The following is a 19,243-nucleotide window of genomic DNA, read 5'->3' on the forward strand; positions in this document are numbered from 1 at the left end:
ATCATGTTTTTGCCCCTCAGTGCGTGTGTGTGTGCGTGCGTGCGTGCGTGCGTGCGTGCGTGCGTGCGTGCGTGCGTGCGTGCGTGCGTGCGCGTGCGTGCGTGCGTGCGTGCGTGAGTGAGTGTGTTTGGAGGAGGGGTGCGGGTAGGCTTGCCATCTGGTGGGAACCAATCAAAAGAGACCAATTTACATGTTGTCAACAATGCATTATGGGAAAAAGTGCTGTTAAACAAAGTTACTGTTCAAAAGAAAAATGATTAGGATATAGAACTACATTTAACTTTGTATGTGAGATGGACAATGCAATGCATGAATATAGCTACTCAATGTATACATTTTGAACTGGACAATAAAACCGTGAATGATAGGGATGGGAAAATTGAAAGGAATATATACCTGGAGGATCAGTGATTACTTTTGGATGTGAGGGTGATCTGCGGCGGCATCTGTCTGGGTTGATTCGGCTAATCTGGCTGGTTAGGCGGGTGTCCCCTTCCTCCCTCTCCGCTCCATGTGTGTCCACTCCCGAAGCTCCGCGCTCGGTGTCAGAGGACCTTCTCCCTGGCGCTCATCGGTGATAGTAGCTCCACTCCCCTGCTAGGACCTCCAAACAAGCTCAAGGCCCATTTGTAGGACGTAGGGTGATCAGGCTCCAAAAACTGCAAGCACATCCAAACCTGGCACTGCACGTGGCAGTCTGCCTTACTTTTATTTTCTTTGTTGATTGAGATTCCCTTATTGATAATTAACATAAGTTACAGTCCATATTTCATGGTTAATAAACACAGCAACACCAAGAGAAAAATAAAATAAACTGACCAATATAACATAAACATTAGTCATGCAATTCATATTTTGACATAAGAACATCATGACAACCCAACCTGTTAGTGTAATAATAATAATCATCATACAAATACAGAACAATACCAGTAGAAATGATTAACTTAAGTAAAAAGAAGGAAACGAATAAACAACAATGAAACACAAATATAACAATATCAATGATATATATTTTCGCTCTTTGTTTTTGACATAGCTCGTAGGCTATCCATAGGTCCATAGTATCCACATATGTCCATTTTCAACTATATTCTGTCTGTAATCTTTTCCATAGGAAACACCTCAATTCACTTCCATTGTTTTATGTTTGGTGGTTGTGGCAGCAACCATGAAATTGTAATAGCTGTTTTAGCTATTAAGAGTAAGGTCCTTAATAGATAGATTTTCTTTTTCCCTATATCATTTAAAACATGGATACCTAAAATAAATAACTTTGGATCTAGACATAATTTCAGTTCCAAAATAAGTTCTATTTCCCTTTTTAACATCCTGCCAGTACCTTTGCAAATTTGGACAAACCCATAGTAATATCTCCTTGGTGGCCACAACCTCTCCAACATAATCCTGAACATGTTCCATTTAGCCATTATGGCTTGAGTTCTAAAGTACATATTTCCAGTCAAACTTTCTCCAGTTTGGAGTATTTGTTCATTTCTATCCAGACAAACATGCATCCTCACATGAAATGAAACAGAATGTTTACATGTTTACATTGCCAACGTAAATGTGAATCAAAAATAAGAAATGTGGGCCTATAAGTTCTACTGACCTAAAAAAAGAAGAAGAGAGAACCACCAGCTATCTCCAGGCCAAACTAAGGTAATTCAATTACTTTTTTCATTTTTTCCCGATTTTTTTTTAAAGTTGTACAATGCAGAATCCCAAATAACGATTTTTAGCAACCTCTGCTGGTCACTACCGTCACTGCATACAATTTCCGTAATCCTCGATTACCCAGAATTCCATTCGTTTTCACCGGAAGCCGGAAGCGTTTCAAAAAGCGATCTTTTAATTGTTTTATACTATCTACGGATCGTTTCTCTTAGCCAGTGGAGCATTAGTTACCATGAGCTGTGCTTTCTTTTTCTGTTCTTTTTCGATCTTCCAATCCTACATTATCTTAACATCAGCGTGAGGTTCCTTTTTGTTATAGCGCGGTAGTTCCTGGCCAAACAGGAAACCGTTGCGGTAGTTCCTGGGGACGTCGGCCACGACGTCATGACGTTGGCCAGGAACGTCATTTCCCCGGGAAAGTCCCCCCAGTCCACTTTCAATAGAAAATATATAAATAAAAGGCTTCCGGGGGTGAAATTCACGGAGTGGGTGTTGTGAAACTTTTGCCACTCGCAAAAGATATACAATTTAACTTTAGTTTTGTTGAAAACGTTACCTAGTATTACTTTAAATGAAAAAAATAAAATACAATACAAAATTTAAATAAAATAAATTAAAAAAAATCTCGGAAAAACACGGCCCCCTCACGCATTAGGAGGGAAGGGTGAGTCACCAGAACCAAGGACGGGTGTTTTTTATGAATCTAACATGGTTAAAATGGAGTTTGAAGTTACAATGGGTTTGTATAGGAAAAAGGGGGCGTGTCTGATAAAATGAATATCAAATATCTAAATACTGAATCGAGCAACTTAAAAACTGTCTGGGGGGCTCACCAAGGCTTGAGTAGATGATAAAATCACCAAAAGTTTTTTTGAAAGTGAAATATCCCTTTAAGAAAAGGGTTTTTAGCCAGAATAACCAACAATATGGGTTCTGAGCTGTTGCTGGGTCCATGTTTGAAGGGCAACTGAATCTGGCTGGCTTTTATAGTGGCTTGTAATTGGGGCGCCGTGGCAGCAATCCCAGATCAGCTGCAGGTGTGCCAGCCTGAGTGAGAGGAGAGACAGTGGGGGTTAGTGATTGATTAAGGATGATGGCATGGCCACACGCAACAGAACCAATCAAAAAAGACCAATTTACATTTCAACAATGCATTATGGGACAAAATGCTGTTAAACAATTTGACTGTTTAAAAGAAAAACGATTAGGATGTAGAACTATACATTTTACTGTGTATGTGAGATGGTCAATACAATGCATGAATATAGCTACTCAATGTATACATTTTGAAATGGACAATAAAACCGTGAATAATAGGGTTGGAAAAATTGAGAGGATCATATAGCTGAAGAATCGGCTTTACCTAGTAGATGTGAGGTCTATCTGTGGAGGCATCTGGCAGGGTTGATTCGGCTGATCTGACGGGTAGGCGGGTGCCCCATTCTACGCTCCCATTCTGAGTCCAGGTGTCCACTGGTCAACGGGCAGTGGACATGCCCCCTGGCACTCAGCGTTGATAGTAGCTCCGCTCCCCTAATAGGAGCTCCAATCAATTTCAAGGCTCATTTGCAGTACATAGGGAGGTCAAGCACATCTAGATATGGCACTGCATGTGGCAGTCTGCCTTACTTTTATCTTGTTTGTTGATTGAGATTGCCTTATTGATAATTAACATAAGTTACAGTCCACTATTTCATGGTTAATAAACACCGCACCACCAAGAGAAAAATAAAAGAAAGAACGGTATAACAGAAACATTAGTCATGCAATTCATATTTTGACATAAGAATACCACAATACCAGTGAAAATAATTAACTTAAATAAAAAGAAGGAAACGAACAAACACAAAAAAGTAAGCAGAGATTCATATATTTCAGATCAAATCATATATTAAATGAAAATCTTCCATGCAGCTATGTCTCCACACTCATCATGTTTTTGCCCCCTAGTGTGTGTGTGTGTGTGTGTGTGTGTGTGTGTGTGTGTGGTGTGTGTGTGTGTGTGTGTGTGTGTGTGTGTGTGTGTGTGTGTGTGTGTGTGTGTGTGTGTGTGTGTGTGTGCGTGCGTGCGTGTGTGTGTTTGGAGGAGGGGTGGGGGTAGGCTGGCCATCTGGTGGGAACCAATCAAAAGAGACCAATTTACATGTCAACAATGTATTATGGGAAAAACTGCTGTTAAACCAAGTTACTGTTTAAAAGAAAAATTATTAGGATATAGAACTACATTTAACTTTGTATGTGAGATGGACAATGCAATGCATGAATATAGCTACTCAATGTATACATTTTTAAATGGACAATAAAACCGTGAATGATAGGGATGGGAAAATTGAAAGGCAGATATACCTGGAAGATCAGTGATTACTTTTGGATGTGAGGGTGATCTGCAGCGGCATCTGTCTGGGTTGATTCGGCTGATCTGGCTGGTTAGGCGGGTGTCCCCTTCCTCCCTCTCCGCTCCATGTGTGTCCACTCCCGAAGCTCCGCGCTCGGTGTCAGAGGACCTTCTCCCTGGCGCTCATCGGTGATAGTAGCTCCACTCCCCTGCTAGGACCTCCAAACAAGCTCAAGGCCCATTTGTAGGACGTAGGGTGATCAGGCTCCAAAAACTGCAAGCACATCCAAACCTGCCACTGCATGTGGCAGTCTGCCTTACTTTTATTTTCTTTGTTGTTTGTTGATTGAGATTGCCTTATTGATAATTAACGTAAGTTACAGTCCATATTTCATGGTTAATAAACACAGCAACACCAAGAGAAAAATAAAATAAACTGACCAATATAACATAAACATTAGTCATGCAATTCATATTTTGACATAAGAATATCATGACAACCCAACCTGTTAGTGTAATAATAATAATAATAATAATAATAATAATAATAATAAACACAGAACCACCAAGAGAAAAACAAAAGAAACAGAAAGATGTAACGGAAACATTAGTCATGAAATTCATATTTTGACATAAGAATATCACAATACCAGTGAAAATAATTGACTAAAATAAAAAGAAGGAAACGAACAAACACAAAAAAGTAAGCAGAGATTCATATATTTCAGATCAAATCATATATTAAATGAAAATCTTCCATGCAGCTATGTCTCCACACTCATCATGTTTTTGCCCCTCAGTGCGTGTGTGTGTGTGTGCGTGCGTGCGTGCGTGCGTGCGTGCGTGCGTGCGTGCGTGCGTGCGTGCGCGTGCGTGCGTGCGTGCGTGAGTGAGTGTGTTTGGAGGAGGGGTGCGGGTAGGCTTGCCATCTGGTGGGAACCAATCAAAAGAGACCAATTTACATGTTGTCAACAATGCATTATGGGAAAAAGTGCTGTTAAACAAAGTTACTGTTCAAAAGAAAAATGATTAGGATATAGAACTACATTTAACTTTGTATGTGAGATGGACAATGCAATGCATGAATATAGCTACTCAATGTATACATTTTGAACTGGACAATAAAACCGTGAATGATAGGGATGGGAAAATTGAAAGGAATATATACCTGGAGGATCAGTGATTACTTTTGGATGTGAGGGTGATCTGCGGCGGCATCTGTCTGGGTTGATTCGGCTGATCTGGCTGGTTAGGCGGGTGTCCCCTTCCTCCCTCTCCGCTCCATGTGTGTCCACTCCCGAAGCTCCGCGCTCGGTGTCAGAGGACCTTCTCCCTGGCGCTCATCGGTGATAGTAGCTCCACTCCCCTGCTAGGACCTCCAAACAAGCTCAAGGCCCATTTGTAGGACGTAGGGTGATCAGGCTCCAAAAACTGCAAGCACATCCAAACCTGGCACTGCACGTGGCAGTCTGCCTTACTTTTATTTTCTTTGTTGATTGAGATTCCCTTATTGATAATTAACATAAGTTACAGTCCATATTTCATGGTTAATAAACACAGCAACACCAAGAGAAAAATAAAATAAACTGACCAATATAACATAAACATTAGTCATGCAATTCATATTTTGACATAAGAACATCATGACAACCCAACCTGTTAGTGTAATAATAATAATCATCATACAAATACAGAACAATACCAGTAGAAATGATTAACTTAAGTAAAAAGAAGGAAACGAATAAACAACAATGAAACACAAATATAACAATATCAATGATATATATTTTCGCTCTTTGTTTTTGACATAGCTCGTAGGCTATCCATAGGTCCATAGTATCCACATTATGTCCATTTTCAACTATATTCTGTCTGTAATCTTTTCCATAGGAAACACCTCAATTCACTTCCATTGTTTTATGTTTGGTGGTTGTGGCAGCAACCATGAAATTGTAATAGCTGTTTTAGCTATTAAGAGTAAGGTCCTTAATAGATAGATTTTCTTTTTCCCTATATCATTTAAAACATGGATACCTAAAATAAATAACTTTGGATCTAGACATAATTTCAGTTCCAAAATAAGTTCTATTTCCCTTTTTAACATCCTGCCAGTACCTTTGCAAATTTGGACAAACCCATAGTAATATCTCCTTGGTGGCCACAACCTCTCCAACATAATCCTGAACATGTTCCATTTAGCCATTATGGCTTGAGTTCTAAAGTACATATTTCCAGTCAAACTTTCTCCAGTTTGGAGTATTTGTTCATTTCTATCCAGACAAACATGCATCCTCACATGAAATGAAACAGAATGTTTACATGTTTACATTGCCAACGTAAATGTGAATCAAAAATAAGAAATGTGGGCCTATAAGTTCTACTGACCTAAAAAAAGAAGAAGAGAGAACCACCAGCTATCTCCAGGCCAAACTAAGGTAATTCAATTACTTTTTTCATTTTTTCCCGATTTTTTTTTAAAGTTGTACAATGCAGAATCCCAAATAACGATTTTTAGCAACCTCTGCTGGTCACTACCGTCACTGCATACAATTTCCGTAATCCTCGATTACCCAGAATTCCATTCGTTTTCACCGGAAGCCGGAAGCGTTTCAAAAAGCGATCTTTTAATTGTTTTATACTATCTACGGATCGTTTCTCTTAGCCAGTGGAGCATTAGTTACCATGAGCTGTGCTTTCTTTTTCTGTTCTTTTTCGATCTTCCAATCCTACATTATCTTAACATCAGCGTGAGGTTCCTTTTTGTTATAGCGCGGTAGTTCCTGGCCAAACAGGAAACCGTTGCGGTAGTTCCTGGGGACGTCGGCCACGACGTCATGACGTTGGCCAGGAACGTCATTTCCCCGGGAAAGTCCCCCCAGTCCACTTTCAATAGAAAATATATAAATAAAAGGCTTCCGGGGGTGAAATTCACGGAGTGGGTGTTGTGAAACTTTTGCCACTCGCAAAAGATATACAATTTAACTTTAGTTTTGTTGAAAACGTTACCTAGTATTACTTTAAATGAAAAAAATAAAATACAATACAAAATTTAAATAAAATAAATTAAAAAAAATCTCGGAAAAACACGGCCCCCTCACGCATTAGGAGGGAAGGGTGAGTCACCAGAACCAAGGACGGGTGTTTTTTATGAATCTAACATGGTTAAAATGGAGTTTGAAGTTACAATGGGTTTGTATAGGAAAAAGGGGGCGTGTCTGATAAAATGAATATCAAATATCTAAATACTGAATCGAGCAACTTAAAAACTGTCTGGGGGGCTCACCAAGGCTTGAGTAGATGATAAAATCACCAAAAGTTTTTTTGAAAGTGAAATATCCCTTTAAGAAAAGGGTTTTTAGCCAGAATAACCAACAATATGGGTTCTGAGCTGTTGCTGGGTCCATGTTTGAAGGGCAACTGAATCTGGCTGGCTTTTATAGTGGCTTGTAATTGGGGCGCCGTGGCAGCAATCCCAGATCAGCTGCAGGTGTGCCAGCCTGAGTGAGAGGAGAGACAGTGGGGGTTAGTGATTGATTAAGGATGATGGCATGGCCACACGCAACAGAACCAATCAAAAAAGACCAATTTACATTTCAACAATGCATTATGGGACAAAATGCTGTTAAACAATTTGACTGTTTAAAAGAAAAACGATTAGGATGTAGAACTATACATTTTACTGTGTATGTGAGATGGTCAATACAATGCATGAATATAGCTACTCAATGTATACATTTTGAAATGGACAATAAAACCGTGAATAATAGGGTTGGAAAAATTGAGAGGATCATATAGCTGAAGAATCGGCTTTACCTAGTAGATGTGAGGTCTATCTGTGGAGGCATCTGGCAGGGTTGATTCGGCTGATCTGACGGGTAGGCGGGTGCCCCATTCTACGCTCCCATTCTGAGTCCCAGTGTCCACTGGTCAACGGGCAGTGGACATGCCCCCTGGCACTCAGCGTTGATAGTAGCTCCGCTCCCCTAATAGGAGCTCCAATCAATTTCAAGGCTCATTTGCAGTACATAGGGAGGTCAAGCACATCTAGATATGGCACTGCATGTGGCAGTCTGCCTTACTTTTATCTTGTTTGTTGATTGAGATTGCCTTATTGATAATTAACATAAGTTACAGTCCACTATTTCATGGTTAATAAACACCGCACCACCAAGAGAAAAATAAAAGAAAGAACGGTATAACAGAAACATTAGTCATGCAATTCATATTTTGACATAAGAATACCACAATACCAGTGAAAATAATTAACTTAAATAAAAAGAAGGAAACGAACAAACACAAAAAAGTAAGCAGAGATTCATATATTTCAGATCAAATCATATATTAAATGAAAATCTTCCATGCAGCTATGTCTCCACACTCATCATGTTTTTGCCCCCTAGTGTGTGTGTGTGTGTGTGTGTGTGTGTGTGTGTGTGTGTGTGTGGTGTGTGTGTGTGTGTGTGTGTGTGTGTGTGTGTGTGTGTGTGTGTGTGTGTGTGTGTGTGTGCGTGCGTGCGTGTGTGTGTTTGGAGGAGGGGTGGGGGTAGGCTGGCCATCTGGTGGGAACCAATCAAAAGAGACCAATTTACATGTCAACAATGTATTATGGGAAAAACTGCTGTTAAACCAAGTTACTGTTTAAAAGAAAAATTATTAGGATATAGAACTACATTTAACTTTGTATGTGAGATGGACAATGCAATGCATGAATATAGCTACTCAATGTATACATTTTTAAATGGACAATAAAACCGTGAATGATAGGGATGGGAAAATTGAAAGGCAGATATACCTGGAAGATCAGTGATTACTTTTGGATGTGAGGGTGATCTGCAGCGGCATCTGTCTGGGTTGATTCGGCTGATCTGGCTGGTTAGGCGGGTGTCCCCTTCCTCCCTCTCCGCTCCATGTGTGTCCACTCCCGAAGCTCCGCGCTCGGTGTCAGAGGACCTTCTCCCTGGCGCTCATCGGTGATAGTAGCTCCACTCCCCTGCTAGGACCTCCAAACAAGCTCAAGGCCCATTTGTAGGACGTAGGGTGATCAGGCTCCAAAAACTGCAAGCACATCCAAACCTGCCACTGCATGTGGCAGTCTGCCTTACTTTTATTTTCTTTGTTGTTTGTTGATTGAGATTGCCTTATTGATAATTAACGTAAGTTACAGTCCATATTTCATGGTTAATAAACACAGCAACACCAAGAGAAAAATAAAATAAACTGACCAATATAACATAAACATTAGTCATGCAATTCATATTTTGACATAAGAATATCATGACAACCCAACCTGTTAGTGTAATAATAATAATAATAATAATAATAATAATAATAATAAACACAGAACCACCAAGAGAAAAACAAAAGAAACAGAAAGATGTAACGGAAACATTAGTCATGAAATTCATATTTTGACATAAGAATATCACAATACCAGTGAAAATAATTGACTAAAATAAAAAGAAGGAAACGAACAAACACAAAAAAGTAAGCAGAGATTCATATATTTCAGATCAAATCATATATTAAATGAAAATCTTCCATGCAGCTATGTCTCCACACTCATCATGTTTTTGCCCCTCAGTGCGTGTGTGTGTGTGTGCGTGCGTGCGTGCGTGCGTGCGTGCGTGCGTGCGTGCGTGCGTGCGTGCGCGTGCGTGCGTGCGTGCGTGCGTGAGTGAGTGTGTTTGGAGGAGGGGTGCGGGTAGGCTTGCCATCTGGTGGGAACCAATCAAAAGAGACCAATTTACATGTTGTCAACAATGCATTATGGGAAAAAGTGCTGTTAAACAAAGTTACTGTTCAAAAGAAAAATGATTAGGATATAGAACTACATTTAACTTTGTATGTGAGATGGACAATGCAATGCATGAATATAGCTACTCAATGTATACATTTTGAACTGGACAATAAAACCGTGAATGATAGGGATGGGAAAATTGAAAGGAATATATACCTGGAGGATCAGTGATTACTTTTGGATGTGAGGGTGATCTGCGGCGGCATCTGTCTGGGTTGATTCGGCTGATCTGGCTGGTTAGGCGGGTGTCCCCTTCCTCCCTCTCCGCTCCATGTGTGTCCACTCCCGAAGCTCCGCGCTCGGTGTCAGAGGACCTTCTCCCTGGCGCTCATCGGTGATAGTAGCTCCACTCCCCTGCTAGGACCTCCAAACAAGCTCAAGGCCCATTTGTAGGACGTAGGGTGATCAGGCTCCAAAAACTGCAAGCACATCCAAACCTGGCACTGCACGTGGCAGTCTGCCTTACTTTTATTTTCTTTGTTGATTGAGATTCCCTTATTGATAATTAACATAAGTTACAGTCCATATTTCATGGTTAATAAACACAGCAACACCAAGAGAAAAATAAAATAAACTGACCAATATAACATAAACATTAGTCATGCAATTCATATTTTGACATAAGAACATCATGACAACCCAACCTGTTAGTGTAATAATAATAATCATCATACAAATACAGAACAATACCAGTAGAAATGATTAACTTAAGTAAAAAGAAGGAAACGAATAAACAACAATGAAACACAAATATAACAATATCAATGATATATATTTTCGCTCTTTGTTTTTGACATAGCTCGTAGGCTATCCATAGGTCCATAGTATCCACATATGTCCATTTTCAACTATATTCTGTCTGTAATCTTTTCCATAGGAAACACCTCAATTCACTTCCATTGTTTTATGTTTGGTGGTTGTGGCAGCAACCATGAAATTGTAATAGCTGTTTTAGCTATTAAGAGTAAGGTCCTTAATAGATAGATTTTCTTTTTCCCTATATCATTTAAAACATGGATACCTAAAATAAATAACTTTGGATCTAGACATAATTTCAGTTCCAAAATAAGTTCTATTTCCCTTTTTAACATCCTGCCAGTACCTTTGCAAATTTGGACAAACCCATAGTAATATCTCCTTGGTGGCCACAACCTCTCCAACATAATCCTGAACATGTTCCATTTAGCCATTATGGCTTGAGTTCTAAAGTACATATTTCCAGTCAAACTTTCTCCAGTTTGGAGTATTTGTTCATTTCTATCCAGACAAACATGCATCCTCACATGAAATGAAACAGAATGTTTACATGTTTACATTGCCAACGTAAATGTGAATCAAAAATAAGAAATGTGGGCCTATAAGTTCTACTGACCTAAAAAAAGAAGAAGAGAGAACCACCAGCTATCTCCAGGCCAAACTAAGGTAATTCAATTACTTTTTTCATTTTTTCCCGATTTTTTTTTAAAGTTGTACAATGCAGAATCCCAAATAACGATTTTTAGCAACCTCTGCTGGTCACTACCGTCACTGCATACAATTTCCGTAATCCTCGATTACCCAGAATTCCATTCGTTTTCACCGGAAGCCGGAAGCGTTTCAAAAAGCGATCTTTTAATTGTTTTATACTATCTACGGATCGTTTCTCTTAGCCAGTGGAGCATTAGTTACCATGAGCTGTGCTTTCTTTTTCTGTTCTTTTTCGATCTTCCAATCCTACATTATCTTAACATCAGCGTGAGGTTCCTTTTTGTTATAGCGCGGTAGTTCCTGGCCAAACAGGAAACCGTTGCGGTAGTTCCTGGGGACGTCGGCCACGACGTCATGACGTTGGCCAGGAACGTCATTTCCCCGGGAAAGTCCCCCCAGTCCACTTTCAATAGAAAATATATAAATAAAAGGCTTCCGGGGGTGAAATTCACGGAGTGGGTGTTGTGAAACTTTTGCCACTCGCAAAAGATATACAATTTAACTTTAGTTTTGTTGAAAACGTTACCTAGTATTACTTTAAATGAAAAAAATAAAATACAATACAAAATTTAAATAAAATAAATTAAAAAAAATCTCGGAGAGATTAGGATAAAGGGGGCGTGTCTGATAAAATGAATATCAAATATCTAAATACTGAATCGAGCAACTTAAAAACTGTCTGGGGGGCTCACCAAGGCTTGAGTAGATGATAAAATCACCAAAAGTTTTTTTGAAAGTGAAATATCCCTTTAAGAAAAGGGTTTTTAGCCAGAATAACCAACAATATGGGTTCTGAGCTGTTGCTGGGTCCATGTTTGAAGGGCAACTGAATCTGGCTGGCTTTTATAGTGGCTTGTAATTGGGGCGCCGTGGCAGCAATCCCAGATCAGCTGCAGGTGTGCCAGCCTGAGTGAGAGGAGAGACAGTGGGGGTTAGTGATTGATTAAGGATGATGGCATGGCCACACGCAACAGAACCAATCAAAAAAGACCAATTTACATTTCAACAATGCATTATGGGACAAAATGCTGTTAAACAATTTGACTGTTTAAAAGAAAAACGATTAGGATGTAGAACTATACATTTTACTGTGTATGTGAGATGGTCAATACAATGCATGAATATAGCTACTCAATGTATACATTTTGAAATGGACAATAAAACCGTGAATAATAGGGTTGGAAAAATTGAGAGGATCATATAGCTGAAGAATCGGCTTTACCTAGTAGATGTGAGGTCTATCTGTGGAGGCATCTGGCAGGGTTGATTCGGCTGATCTGACGGGTAGGCGGGTGCCCCATTCTACGCTCCCATTCTGAGTCCCAGTGTCCACTGGTCAACGGGCAGTGGACATGCCCCCTGGCACTCAGCGTTGATAGTAGCTCCGCTCCCCTAATAGGAGCTCCAATCAATTTCAAGGCTCATTTGCAGTACATAGGGAGGTCAAGCACATCTAGATATGGCACTGCATGTGGCAGTCTGCCTTACTTTTATCTTGTTTGTTGATTGAGATTGCCTTATTGATAATTAACATAAGTTACAGTCCACTATTTCATGGTTAATAAACACCGCACCACCAAGAGAAAAATAAAAGAAAGAACGGTATAACAGAAACATTAGTCATGCAATTCATATTTTGACATAAGAATACCACAATACCAGTGAAAATAATTAACTTAAATAAAAAGAAGGAAACGAACAAACACAAAAAAGTAAGCAGAGATTCATATATTTCAGATCAAATCATATATTAAATGAAAATCTTCCATGCAGCTATGTCTCCACACTCATCATGTTTTTGCCCCCTAGTGCGTGTGTGTGTGTGTGTGTGTGTGTGTGTGTGTGTGTGTGTGTGTGTGTGTGTGGTGTGTGTGTGTGTGTGTGTGTGTGTGTGTGTGCGTGCGTGCGTGTGTGTGTTTGGAGGAGGGGTGGGGGTAGGCTGGCCATCTGGTGGGAACCAATCAAAAGAGACCAATTTACATGTCAACAATGTATTATGGGAAAAACTGCTGTTAAACCAAGTTACTGTTTAAAAGAAAAATTATTAGGATATAGAACTACATTTAACTTTGTATGTGAGATGGACAATGCAATGCATGAATATAGCTACTCAATGAATGTATACATTTTTAAATGGACAATAAAACCGTGAATGATAGGGATGGGAAAATTGAAAGGCAGATATACCTGGAAGATCAGTGATTACTTTTGGATGTGAGGGTGATCTGCGGCGGCATCTGTCTGGGTTGATTCGGCTGATCTGGCTGGTTAGGCGGGTGTCCCCTTCCTCCCTCTCCGCTCCATGTGTGTCCACTCCCGAAGCTCCGCGCTCGGTGTCAGAGGACCTTCTCCCTGGCGCTCATCGGTGATAGTAGCTCCACTCCCCTGCTAGGACCTCCAAACAAGCTCAAGGCCCATTTGTAGGACGTAGGGTGATCAGGCTCCAAAAACTGCAAGCACATCCAAACCTGGCACTGCATGTGGCAGTCTGCCTTACTTTTATTTTGTTTGTTGATTGAGATTGCCTTATTGATAATTAACATAAGTTGCAGTCCATATTTCATGGTTAATAAACACAGCAACACCAAGATAAAAATAAAATAAACTGACCAATATAACATAAACATTAGTCGTGCAATTCATATTTTGACATAAGAATATCATGACAACCCAACCTGTTAGTGTAATAATAATAATAATAATAATAATAATAATAATGTAGTCCACACACCTTTGTGGTATTTGTCACTGGATATTTTGGAAAACACCAGTATCTGCATTTAACCCATCCTTAGTGACAGGAGCAGTGGGCACTAGGGGGCAGTGTCTCGGGGAGCAGTTGGGGGTCATGTATCTTTCTCAGGGACACTTTGACACATTGCTGCAGGGCCTGGAATTGAACCTGTGACCTCTGGGTTCCAAGGCGGGCTCTATAATCATTCAACTATGGCCGCACCTTGAGCAGTGCATGCTTTGAATAATGTGGTTGGTTGGTGTGTGTGTGTGTGTGTGTGTGTGTGTGTGTGTGTGTGTGTGTGTGTGTGTGTGTGTGTGTGTGTGTATGTGTGTATGTGTGTGTGTGTGTGTGTGTGTGTGCGTGCGTGCGTGCGTGCGTGTGTGTGTGTACTATGTAACTAAAATGTATAGGCAGGTCAGACTGGTCTGGTGACAGAGTACCTTTATCTATCATACGATCTCTTTGGTGTCAATACGTCACCATTCTTAACTATAAGAGAAGGGTCTCACACACAGACTGCATTGAACCTTCTACTGGAGCTGAACACACACTCAACACACTCAGACGTCCTTTGATCTGAACAACAAGCTACAACTCAAAGACTTCAAGATGATACTTGTTGCTGCAGTTCTGTTTCTGGCTGTAACAGTCCACTCAGCTGGCCACTGGGAAATTCGGGAAAATTCCAGAACGGCCGCGCCATTTATGTACAAATGTGTAAATCCCAGAGCTGAATTTTGGTCCCAGCACGCCCCTGATCTGGACTGTGAGGAAATCTACAACAATGATGATCACGACCTGGTTCTGGACTGTGACGAAATCTACAAAAAAGTCTCCACAGCGAGTGGTGTGTACACCATCTTCCCCACTACTCCACCTGCCAAGGTCTACTGTGAAATGGACACAGATGGAGGGAAGTGGACAGTCATCCAGAGAAGAGTGGACGGCACTGTGAACTTCTACAGACCCTGGGCAGAGTACCGAGCTGGGTTTGGAGACGCATCAGGCGAGTACTGGCTGGGACTGGAGAACATGCATCTCCTTACCAAGGACACAAAGTATCAGCTGAGGGTGGACATGGAAGACTTTGAGGGAAACACAGCGTTTGCTCTTTACTCCTCTTTCTCTGTGGGTTCTGAGGCTGATGGCTACAAGCTGCAGGTTGATGGCTTCCAGGATGGAGGAGCAGGAGACTCACTGACCTATAGCAATGGAATGAAATTCTCAACCTTTGACAAAGATCAGGACACGTGGAGCGCGAACTGTGCAATTGATCGTTGCGGTGCATTTTGGTACAAGTCCTGTGACTATGCTAATCCCAACGGTGTTTACCTTTGGGGAAAGACGCCTAACGCCTACATAGGTGTATACTGGAAGGACTGGAAGGGTACTAAATACTCCCTGAAGGCTGTAGCGATGAAGATCAGACGTGTTCCTTAAACATGTTTAGGTTCACATGCATGTATTTTAGAAAAGCACAGCCGTGGTATAAAAGGCATGATGCAATATTTACTCTTTTTCATGGTTTTAATTTGGGTTTTTTCTCTCTTTGGGACTCTGTTTAATCCTAAACTCATACAGTAGATATCTGTATTGTATCACATATTATTACAGTGGTGACCTGTCAGGGCTTTTAAATGAATACATAATCCAAGATGTTGTGAACATCGTCATGAATAAAGAGATGCATGCAAAGACAAAGCAAGGTGTATTGTGTAATGCTTTACTTAAAGGTCGGGTCTATCTTTATAATCACATTTACAATGCATTATAAGGCTTCATAACACTAATGTTTATAATGATACATAACAACTTATAACAAGGTTTATGAAGTATTTTCCGTGTTGGTCAAATTACATTATTATGCTTAGAAGAACAGCATATTATAACTACCATACTTTTGTATTGTAGCTTGTTTTATAAGTATATAGAGGGTCTAAGTGTTTAGAGTGTATGTTATGCAGAGAGACTCCTTTACAGAATAAGCTTGCTGTTACAAATATGCACAGGGCAGTGGTGGAAAAAGTACTCAAGATTTACTTGAGTAAAAGTACAAAAGTATTGGTGTCAAAATGTACTTAAAGTACCAAAAGTAAAAGTACTAAAATATTTGAAAATAGCCTATTATATAAAATAGGGCTAAAGTGGTTAATGTATGTTTTATAATGTAATCATTTATATCTGCAAAGTAACTGGTAACTAAAGTTTTCAAATAATTGTAGTGGAGTAAAAGTACAATATTTGCCTCTGAGAAGTAAAAGTACTGAAAATGGTAAATACTCCAGTAAACATTTAAGTAAACATTCCTCAAAAATGTACTTAAGCACAGTACTTGAGTACATGTACTTAGTTACTTTACACCACAGGCACAGGGTCAATAGTATACAGCTAGTGACAATATAAAGAGTGTCGTCATTCCCTGTTGTAGCAGAGACATCTGAGGGAGAATCTGAGTACATCCACACATCAACCCTAGCTCACTTAAAGATCCCAGTTGTGGGTTAGAATCCACCGCCGTACATCCAGCTTTGTCCAGAGTCTCTCTATACGAACATAATTGGTGTGTTCAGTAAAAAAGAAAAAAAAATGATGGTACAAGTGGGTGAAATTACTTGTTGCACAAACCCCATCATTGCAGTTTTAAGAAAGCTGTAAAGAGATATGGAAAGGAAGAAACAGAAAAACATACATAATAAATATACATACGGTGCATTACATAATTATATAAGGTGTGTGTGGTGGATAAATTGCAGTGGTATCAAGCAGTTATTATATATATTTTTTCAAATATTATTATTATTATTTTATAAAATAAACTGTTTTTATATTATATTATTTATTATAATATATTATTATTATATATAATAATATATAATATATATAATAATATATATATATTATATATATAATTATTATATATTATATATATATTTTATATTATATATATTATTTATTATATATTATTTTATATAATTTCTTTTTTCTGGGGCTGGGGGGGTGCATAGGGGGCCACATATTAGCTCTTGAAACGGGCCCCCAGATCACTAAGGCCACCCCTGCTCAGCGTGATATAACTATGAGAGTGACGACACTAGCGTTGACTCCCATCGTAAGAATGGAATGCGGAAGTTCTGTTTCTATCTCAATGAGGAAGTTCCTGTTTGGAACTACAGGAGGCAACATCCTGCTTTGCGGTGAGATCAAAGCGTGACGCAACTCTCTCTTCTACACTCTGATCATCACACAAAACCATCGAAAGTACCCGATCCACAAGCTTGATTTTTTTTGGTTAAAACAAAGCCGGTTCTGGCACTGTGTTTTGATTTTAAAAATGTCAAAGTAAATATCTATACGTTCTTTGAGTGGCCCTGTCTCAGGACTGACCGTGGGTAGCTACTGGGACGTAAGTCGGGGCTAGATCAACCCCGGCTGGGTCACCTGGGCGATGTTGTTGCGAGACCCGAAACACCCGATGACCCCAGGCTACAACACTGATGATACGTCCCAGGTGCATCCATGTGATGTTTTCTTTATAACCATTTAAACCCTGTATATACTTGGTTGACCGGAGTTCCCCAGGGGTCTGTACTTGTATTTTTGCCGAAAAATAGTCGATTTACAACATGATGAGCTGTCTATCCTGTTTACTGTCAGTCTACAGGAATCCTCTGTCAGTTCACATTCCAAACACAGCAGCTAGTTTCCAGTAAGGACGTTCATTAAATATAGTAAACATGTTGTGTTGCCAGGAACTATTAACCCTATAGTTCTCAAACATGTTCGTGCCAAGGACCCCCATAATTATATGTATTTGGACATGGACCCCCCATCTGAAAATGTTTTGTGCCAGGGACCACCAGAATAGAAGATTTGTGTTAATAAAAGATATATAAAAATTTCAAAAATGTTCAATAATAGCAGATGTACAAGCTCACAGCGTGGCACGAAGTGACACGCTGTGAGCTTGTATATCTGTTATTTTGTAATAGCCAACGATAAAATCGTTAAAATGACACAGATGCTTATCCGGTTTTAACGAGTTGAAGGATGTTTTTCTTTTCACCAAGCTCTTATTCAAAATATGAATTCACATAATGCATAATCGTGCATAGCTTTATTACACAGAATCAGACAGACGGTCATGCATTTTTATGTTTATTCAGAACAATAATAATAATAATAATAACTAGAAAAAGTGCTCCTCGGAGCACAGGTCTCCGCCAGGTCAGGTAAGTTATTGTGGCCTCCTGGTGGCGCTATAATAGGCCAATGTGAAAAGTGTGGCATTTCTTCCTCGGCCTAGTGGGAATGTGCGTGCAAATTTTCACGGAAATCGCACGCCGCGTTCATGATTTGAGACATTTTGTTCAAAACGGACCAATCCTGCAAACTTTGGAAGTCAACCTTAGCCAATCAGGATGGAATATGAAATATCGGACAGATGCGTCTTGATCACATGACTATAGAGATACTGTGTACCGATTTGCGTGATGTTTGGATAAAATCTGAAGGATTAATATCCAAAAATGTATTTGACATAAGTCGGCCTCCTGGTGGCGCTGTAAAAAGCAGATGTAAAAAATGCAGTGCAGATGTTTTTCCTTGGTCTCTAGGGAGTAGGCGTGCAAAGTTTCACGCAGATCGGTGCAGTTATAGTTAAAAATGCAAATCGGCCTGTTATAGCGCCACCATGAGGCTGATGTGAAAACTTTTAAGTGCCATTTCTTCCTCGGCCTAGTGGGAATGTGCGTGTGCAATTTTATGGAAATGGCAAGCTGCGTTCATGATTTGAGGCAGTTTGTTCAAAACGGACCAATCCTGCAAACTTTGGATGGTAACCTTAGCCAATGAGGATGGAATATGGGAAATCGGACAGATCAGGGTTGATCACGTGACTATAGAGATACTGTGTACCGATTTGCATGAGGTTTGGTTAAAAACTGTAGGAGTAATGGGAAAAAAATGGATTGTGCACAAATCGGCCTCCTGGTGGCGCTATAACAGGCCCATGTGAAAAATTTGAGGCAGAGGTTCTGAATTGGCATCCAGGGAGTGTGTGTGCACAGTTTCGCAGCGACCGGGCCAACGGTGCCGGAGATTTGGTGGTAACACACAGACAGGACGGACGGACGGACACACGGACGGACGGACGGAGGGTAAAACATACTCTCTCGCCATGCCTTTCGGCCTGGCGGAGACAATGAAGAAATGGAGGTGGAGGGGGCACGGA

The 19,243-nt window shown here is 40.1% G+C and overlaps 1 protein-coding gene across 1 annotated transcript; it reads left to right on the plus strand.

Moving 5' to 3' along the window:
• Positions 1 to 12,735: 12,735 nt before the first annotated feature.
• LOC308086830 (microfibril-associated glycoprotein 4-like) lies at positions 12,736 to 15,714 on the plus strand (the record flags this gene model as incomplete). The annotated part of the gene is made up of 3 exons (XM_080430475.1): positions 12,736 to 12,753; positions 13,599 to 13,696; positions 14,742 to 15,714. 3 exons carry the CDS (start codon positions 12,736 to 12,738, stop codon positions 15,451 to 15,453), a joined length of 828 nt encoding a protein of 275 aa, XP_080286601.1. The 3' UTR covers positions 15,454 to 15,714.
• Positions 15,715 to 19,243: the final 3,529 nt, after the last annotated feature.

This window comes from Gymnoscopelus braueri (genome assembly GCF_963280865.1).
Source record: "Gymnoscopelus braueri genome assembly, chromosome: 6".
In the NCBI taxonomy this organism is placed as follows: Eukaryota; Metazoa; Chordata; class Actinopteri; order Myctophiformes; family Myctophidae; genus Gymnoscopelus; species Gymnoscopelus braueri.